Source organism: Rhodamnia argentea, chromosome 11, assembly GCF_020921035.1.
Source record: "Rhodamnia argentea isolate NSW1041297 chromosome 11, ASM2092103v1, whole genome shotgun sequence".
NCBI lineage: Eukaryota > Viridiplantae > Streptophyta > Magnoliopsida > Myrtales > Myrtaceae > Rhodamnia > Rhodamnia argentea.
In genome coordinates, this window is record NC_063160.1 from 867,843 (window position 1) to 875,794 (window position 7,952).

General features: G+C 41.0%; 1 protein-coding gene across 3 annotated transcripts; it reads left to right on the forward strand.

Annotated features, from left to right (window-relative positions):
- The first annotated feature begins 1,043 nt into the window (after positions 1-1,043).
- LOC115755910 (probable glucan 1,3-alpha-glucosidase) lies at positions 1,044-6,996 on the forward strand. Of its 3 annotated transcripts, none has more exons than XR_004017166.2 (8): positions 1,044-2,792; positions 3,964-4,237; positions 4,326-4,461; positions 4,730-4,940; positions 5,046-5,252; positions 5,942-6,316; positions 6,637-6,695; positions 6,727-6,996. XR_004017166.2 is itself a non-coding variant. In XM_030695508.2 (7 exons), the coding sequence occupies exons 1-6, from the start codon at positions 1,209-1,211 to the stop codon at positions 6,308-6,310; spliced, it is 2,781 nt and encodes a 926-aa protein (XP_030551368.2). In that variant the 5' UTR covers positions 1,045-1,208; the 3' UTR covers positions 6,311-6,316; positions 6,757-6,996. The 3 variants fall into 3 exon arrangements, 1 of the variants encoding a protein (XP_030551368.2); XR_004017167.2 differs by having other exon boundaries at positions 6,649-6,695; XM_030695508.2 differs by lacking the exon at positions 6,637-6,695 and having other exon boundaries at positions 1,045-2,792; positions 6,757-6,996.
- The last annotated feature ends 956 nt before the right edge of the window (positions 6,997-7,952 follow it).

Sequence of the window (7,952 nt, forward strand, 5' to 3'; positions counted from 1 at the left end):
GATTGTGAGGAGGGTCGGGCTCTATTTCATGACATTTTATATACAACATGATTGAATCAACTCAATGCCAAAGGACAGAGGGCATTCGGTTCAAACATTGTTTCAGTATGGGATTGTGATTGACATTTAGGTTGCGTTCGTTTCACTGAAGAGTTCATGAGAGATGAGAATACTTTTCGTGGAAATCGTTTACAAAGATGATTATTAATTTTCATTTATTTGATAGTTGAGGAAAAGTGATATTTTTTTCTAGAAAAGGAAGTCGTTACCCTTAATCTAAGCGTGTTATTTTTGATTGAAAAATTCTTTTCGTAAATCAATTAGCTTTTCATCATTTACTGGAAACGTCGGAAATTAATTTTTCCAAAATAGTTTTCCTTCAACAAATGGACCTTTGGCAAATGGTTAAGTGATTTTAGATGGAGCTCCCTATCTTTGCACAAGTTAATATGACCACATGTCCCCGGAATAAATTGTCATCAGGTGAAGAAGCATTTGTGCATCTTACCTTTTCAATCGAGATATGGCTTTTACCCGCATAATATCAAAAATGGTGAATGCATCTACCCATTGGGGCTACTTGTTGGATCTTGAGAAAATTTTAGTGGCGTATTTTAAAGTGCGATTTCAAAATCAAAATGCATTTCAAAGTGAAAAATTATTCAATGACGTAGGAAAATTACAGTGCTTTTACTTTTCAACTTCAGAGACTGATTGAAAACTAGTGAACGACAATATTAAAATTACGTTATTTTTAATCAACTTTTACAAAAATTAAAATAAAAGCAAAATTTACATTATGTGAAGAATCTCAACCGAGATGAAACATCCAAAAACGTTAGGAAGAAATTGGGTCAAGAAAATTTGAAAACTATATATCATTATGGACCCTGGATATGGAGAAAAGTTAAGTATTTTTAGAAAGTATACCCTGGAAAACCAAAAAAACACTAATAAATTAGAGGGAAGCAACGACGTCGTACCGTTCTAAAGCACTGATTCGTTTTGTCAAAACGGCGCTGCGTTTGGGAGGAATAGGAGTAGTCTTCTCTCCGCCCGGTACCGTCTCCCCTCAACTCCAGCTTTTGCAGTAAATGACTTCGCAGGCCAAGACTCCATTGTAGCCTCTCTCTCTCTCTCTCTAGCTCTCTCCCTCCTCTTCATCTTGTGTATCTAGGGTTCCCCCTTACTATGCTCGATCACCCCTCATGAGGACTCTGTCACTTTTCCTTCTCTCTCTCCTCCTCCTCCTCCTCTTCAGTCCTAGCACCGTTCACTCATGGAAGAAGGACGAGTTCAGGAACTGTAACCAAACCCCATTTTGCAAGCGTGCCCGGGGCCGGAAGCCCGGTTCCTGCTCCCTCGTCGCCACCGACGTCTCCGTCTCCGACGGCGATCTCGTCGCCAAGCTCGTCCCCAAAGAACCGGACCCAGATCACGACGATCAAGAACCGGTCAAGCCACTCGCTCTCACCCTCTCCGTCTATGGGGATGGCATAATGAGGCTCAAGATTGACGAGGACCAATCTCTTGAATCCCCCAAGAGACGGTTCCAGGTCCCCGATGTGATCGTCGACGGGTTCGAATCTAAGAAGCTCTGGTTGCAGAGGCTCTCCACCGAAAAGGTTGGTAGCGACGAGCATTTCTCGTCGATTGTGTACTTGTCTGATGATTATGAGGGGGTGGTTCGTCACGATCCTTTCGAGGTTTATGTTCGCGAGAGATTGAGTGGGGATCGTGTGTTGTCTATGAATTCCCATGGTTTGCTTGACTTTGAGCAGTTGAGGACGAAGAAAGAAGGGGATGAATGGGAAGAGAGGTTTAAGAGCCATACAGATAGTAGGCCTTATGGTCCTCAATCCATTAGCTTTGATGTTTCATTTTATGGGGCTGACTTCGTTTACGGTATTCCCGAGCACGCCACTAGTCTAGCCCTGAAACCCACCAGGGGACCCGGGATCGATCACTCGGAACCATATAGGTTGTTTAATTTGGATGTCTTCGAGTACATACCTGAGTCTCCCTTTGGGATTTATGGGTCAATTCCCTTCATGATTTCCCATGGGAAGGCAAGAGGGACTTCTGGGTTCTTTTGGTTGAACGCGGCTGAGATGCAGATTGATGTTCTTGGTGAAGGGTGGGATGCCGATTCTGGAATTTTGCTTCCTTCCTCCCAGAAGCGGGTGGATACTTTTTGGATGAGCGAGGCTGGGATTGTGGATGCTTTCTTTTTCATTGGTCCGGGGCCAAAGGATGTTGTCAAGCAATATATCAGTGTAACGGGTCCCCCTGCAATGCCTCAGCTCTTTGCCACAGCTTATCACCAGTGCAGATGGAACTACAGGGATGAGGAGGATGTTGAGAACGTGGATTCCAAATTTGATGAGCATGACATCCCTTATGATGTTCTTTGGCTTGATATTGAGCACACAGACGGCAAGAGGTACTTTACCTGGGATAGGGTGCTTTTCCCTCATCCTGAGGAGATGCAACGGAAGCTAGCTGCAAAGGGTAGGCACATGGTGACAATTGTGGATCCTCACATCAAGCGTGATGAGTCATACCACATACACAAGGAGGCCTCCATGAAAGGTTATTATGTCAAGGATGCTTCTGGAAACGATTATGATGGTTGGTGTTGGCCCGGCTCATCCTCATACACTGACATGTTAAATCCAGAAATCAGATCCTGGTGGGGTGACAAGTTCTCATTTGAAAACTATGTCGGCTCGACACCTTCACTGTACATATGGAATGACATGAATGAGCCTTCTGTTTTTAATGGTCCTGAGGTATTTGTGCTTGTGTCCTTTTCTTTGGCTCTTAAAGTCCACATACTTGCTGAGATTAGATTTTATTTTGCTACTATGCATGATACACTTTCACTTGTTTGCAGCGTACACATATTATTTCTTATAGTGTACCTGGGCCACAATCACTCTGTAGGGAATGCTCATAGGACGTTATGTTGGTGCTAGTGCGAAGAACTAGAACTATTGCAGACCATGAAGAGCATATAAGCCCTGCTGTTTGGATGAGAGTTGAGAAGTCGTCTTATGATAGTAATTTTTTAATGCTTGTGGAAGTCATTAATCATATCTCTGCATTTCTTTTGTAAATTTTATGTGAAGTGTCTTAGCTTCACCAGAAAAGAAAAATACTTAAAGAACTCGATATCCTTAACAAGGTTAAATAAGCAGGTCTTTATCATTTTGTCTGTATCTTGGAGAAACATCAACATTGGGGTTTTATGCTGTGTTATCTTTTCCATTGAAGAAAATTTAATTTTAAGTTTTATTTTCTGACTGATGCTTGTGCATTCTGGTTTATATTCAGTGGCAGCACTAGGAGTTACAGACTTTTCTCTTTTCAATTTGGGGGAAGGTGGTGTTTAAATTTTATTCATGAAACCTATGTACTCTACTGTCCCATGGTAACTTAATACACGAATTAAATTTCTCAGTTAGGCTTGTGCAAATCACGACTTGCTAGTTCTCAATGTATTACACACCATCTGTCTCGAAATCTAGTGACTTGACTGTTGGACTGGGAACAATTATAGTGTTTACTTGACATACAAGATGTAGATTGACAGGAAAAAGAGTTGAATAAGCTTTGAAGTTTTTAAAATGGCAGACTGACGTATTTGTCTAATTTGAACTTATCTCAAGCTGCGTAACTTTATCTTGGTTTCTTTAAGACGTTTTGTGACTAATCATTTTATGCAGAAGGTTAAAAGTTGTACCATCCAAAAAATCTTGTTCTTGGAACCATGTAACAAGCACCCTGCCAGTTATATTTGGTGAGGGGAATTTGTTCTCCCACTCCTATATAGTGTGGAAGAAAAACATGAATTGAGAGTGCATAATTCGTCAAACTAACAGTAGCTTATAGCTAATTTATTGATCTGGGTTTGTATGAATAACAGACCTTGGTGGATTGAATTTTCTTTTTTTCAATCAGCTGACGATGCCAAGAGATGCTTTACACTATGGAGGTGTCGAACATCGAGAACTACATAATGCCTATGGCTATTATTTCCACATGGCAACATCTGATGGGCTCATAAAGCGAGGAAATGGAAATGACAGGCCTTTTGTTCTTTCCAGAGCTCTTTTTGCTGGTAGTCAAAGGTATGGAGCAGTCTGGACTGGAGATAATTCAGCAGATTGGGATCACCTCAGGGTTTCAGTTCCCATGGTTTTGACTCTTGGTCTGACTGGAATCTCATTCTCTGGTTAGTTTTGATTGATCAAAATTAATAATTGACGTGGTTTTTTTCTTTTTAGTTTTTTCTTCGCAATGTAACTTTACATTGTTTGTAGGTGCGGATGTTGGTGGTTTTTTTGGCAACCCTGAACCTGAGTTATTAGTCCGCTGGTATCAAATTGGTGCATACTATCCTTTCTTCAGGGGGCATGCCCATCATGACACAAAGAGACGGGAACCTTGGTTATTTGGGTAGGTTGTCCTTAATATTTAAGTTGTGAATTGATTATAGCATGCTTCTGTGGGAAAGATGTCATGGTTTCCCTAATTAATAGGAGGCATGTGGGTCTGTAAATCAACACAATGATTTAAATTAGCATGTCCACAAAATAGGTCTTGGACAGCGCGCTTGTGGTTGTCCCTCATCAAGGGTGACCATCGATATAATACTTCACTGTCAACCCTTTCAACCCCTTCTGATACTGATCTCGGTTCGCATTTTTTATTTATGATGTTACAGAGAGCGCAATACTGAACTGATGAGAGATGCCATACGCACACGCTACATGTTGCTCCCATTATTTTACACATTGTTCAGAGAAGCAAATGTCACTGGTGTTCCAGTAGTACGCCCTCTGTGGATGGAGTTCCCTTTTGATGAAGCTACTTTTGACAAGGATGAGGCATTCATGGTGGGAAATAGTCTGCTGGTCCAAGGCATCTTCACTGAGGTGCTTTATTATCGCTTTTTTGTTCCTCTTTGAAACCTCAGTTGTCGTTCTTTTGTTGTCTCTTTTAGTAGCAATATCATGCATACTTTTACTCTTCTGGACCAGCGTGCCAAACATGTATCAGTATATTTGCCGGGGAAAGAGTCTTGGTATGACCTAAGAACTGGGACAGCATACCTGGGCGGTAAAACTCACAAGCTGGATGCTCCAGAAGACCATGTTCCAGCTTTCCAGAGGGCTGGAACCATCCTACCACGAAGAGATCGGATTCGTCGTAGCACCACACAGATGGTGAATGACCCTTACACTCTGGTATGTATTGACCATATGTTGTCATTTTTAGGCTCAAGTTGTTATACTCCAAGCTTACTAAATACACAGCAATTTATATATGCTCCTAATGCTTATTTTCTCTGAAAGCCTCTGGGCCTCCTTGTAATATTCAGTCATGGCATCAGCATGTAACTGGGAATCATGTGACCTATGAATGGTCAAATTATTCCTATTACATGGTTCTGATATGATATTGGAGATGAAGAATTCTTGATGCACGTATCCGATCCGCCAATGGCCTGATGAGCCAGCACTTCTGCAATATGAAGTAATGTCTAGAAATAACCAATGATTATGTTGGAATCATACTGGTGGCTTATTGTTATTATGATTATTAGCATTTAAAGAGAAAAGACCATCTAATAAAATGCTTCCTGGAAATGACACTTCGCAATAACCTCCAAGATGGCCTAATTGCTGTCTTAGTGTTCTTTCTCAGTACTGTTCTCTGTGGGTACTGTTATTCATTTATTTCATTCACCTATTATATGTCTAGATTCATAAGATTTTTCCTTTGATGCCTAGATGCTTTTACGCTTCTTTCAGTGTTGCTTGTGCCTGTGATTCTTTTCCTAATGCAGACATTATGAAGGCTCATTTTTCCCTCCCGTGAGTGCTGTTACTGATGACATGTAAGTGTTGCTTACAGCATTCCTATCTCATTTCAGGTAATAGCGCTGAATAGTTCCCAAGCAGCTGAAGGCGAGCTCTATATTGATGATGGGAAAAGCTTTGAATTCAAGCATGGTGCATACATTCACCGGCGATTTGTTTTCAAAGAGGGCAAACTTACATCATTGAACATGGCAGCTGCTACCTCTGGTAATCTTCCATTTAAGTCTGAGTGCATAATCGAGCGGATCATACTTCTTGGACATGCTGGCGGGCCAAAGAATGCTCTCATTGAGCCAGGTAATCTGAAGGCCCAGATTGAATTCGGGCCCCTTCTGCTTCAAGGAAGGAGGAGCTCTGGTGTTTTGACTATAAGGAAGCCTGGAATCCGAATTGCAGATGATTGGACAATAAAAGTTCTGTAAGAACATGTGAGTTTTCCCAAATATCTTATTTCAGTTACATATCTGAAAGCATTGGCAATCATTGGGTCCACCTTGTCAACAGCACAGGTGGATTTCATGCTTTCTTGATCAACTTTGGGTAGCCATCTCATAAATGCTTGTATATGGCCCATATTTGCGTTATGGAATCATTCATCACGCCTCACCCTCTTGTTAACGATTGTATGGCGGGACCAACAATTGGTGAATCACAGGCATAGGAATTCTGATGTTCAGGAAAATATTATTTTTTTCCTGTTTTCGCCGGTATTGTGTAGTGATGAATCAATGCTCTTAACTGATGCTAGATTTCTTTGCAGACCTGTAGACTCTAGTCCTTTCTATGTTCAGCTATAAATGCTGGGTTTCTGTCCTTTGGAATTTATGCTCAGGATTTCACAACGAGAACTCTCCCTTTCCTTTTGCAGAGTTCGGAAATTGGGCAAATGGAACTAAAAACTTGGTCGGTTTTGTTACTGAGAAGTAAGAACCACTGGATTGCTTGAAGATGGCCTGAAACACTATGCAACGGAAAGTCATCTGTTCGGTTATTTTTCAGTCAATTTTTGTACCGCTTACTCATTCGCTCTTTGAAGAGATGACAGTGAGGAATGTTGATGTGAATTTGCAATTAGAGGATTATACTAGATTAACCGTTCAGTTATCAGATTACTGTAACAGAAGCGTTAGAGAGATGGTTACACGATTTCTAAGTAGTTGGGAAGTTGCTAGCAGAATTTCATTTTGGGGACTTTAGTTGTTAAGCAGAAGTAGCCCTCCATTGCATTTCTTGTGCAAGATTTAGGGTTTTATTGCACCATTCGAAAATTTTAGGGTTCAATTGCACTTAGTACAAGTTTGAGGACTTCATATGGCATCGTCCCAATATTTTTATAAGTGATTACTAATTTGAATTAGGAAAAGTCATGTCCGACATACCTGATGTCCAGGACAGAGGCCCTCAGTTTGTTCTAGAGATTCCTGTCAGAGACACAATCATGGATAACTAAACTAAACGCGTATGAATTACCAATATTTTTGATCAGGCTTGCTGCATGGTGGTATCGTTTGTCGAACTTTGAATTCTGACCTTGCAGTTGCAACATCAAGAAGAGGTACTGGCCTGCAAGTAACGCTTAGTATATATCGCTGACATGAAAATCTCCCAAAATTGGAAATGCTCACCAAGTTGGCATTTAACTTCGATCATCCGGCTATGGGAAACATAGTAGGTAAATTGAGCATGGAAGTCGAAGGGAAACTAAGAACGACCTTTATATGGAAGAAGAAATTCGACCAGATCCAGGTATCAATTCGACAAAATGCTGCTACGCCCATTGCCATTCACCTCTCAACACCTTCAACCACCTCTCCTTTACCCAAAATCCAGGTAAATAATAATGAAAATGATCACTTCGTACTCAGAATAGAACTTGACCCCCAAAAAAAACTCAGGATAGAACTCTTCGATCTCAGCATGCGATCAAGTACATTATGATCATCACAGAAGCTTGACACTGAGTTGGAGCCCGAATCGAACAGGAAATCAAGAGTCGAATTGAACCGTGACTTGGGGTTTCTCCGATTGCTTCGTGTACTTTAAATTCACTCCAGCTGTCTGTAT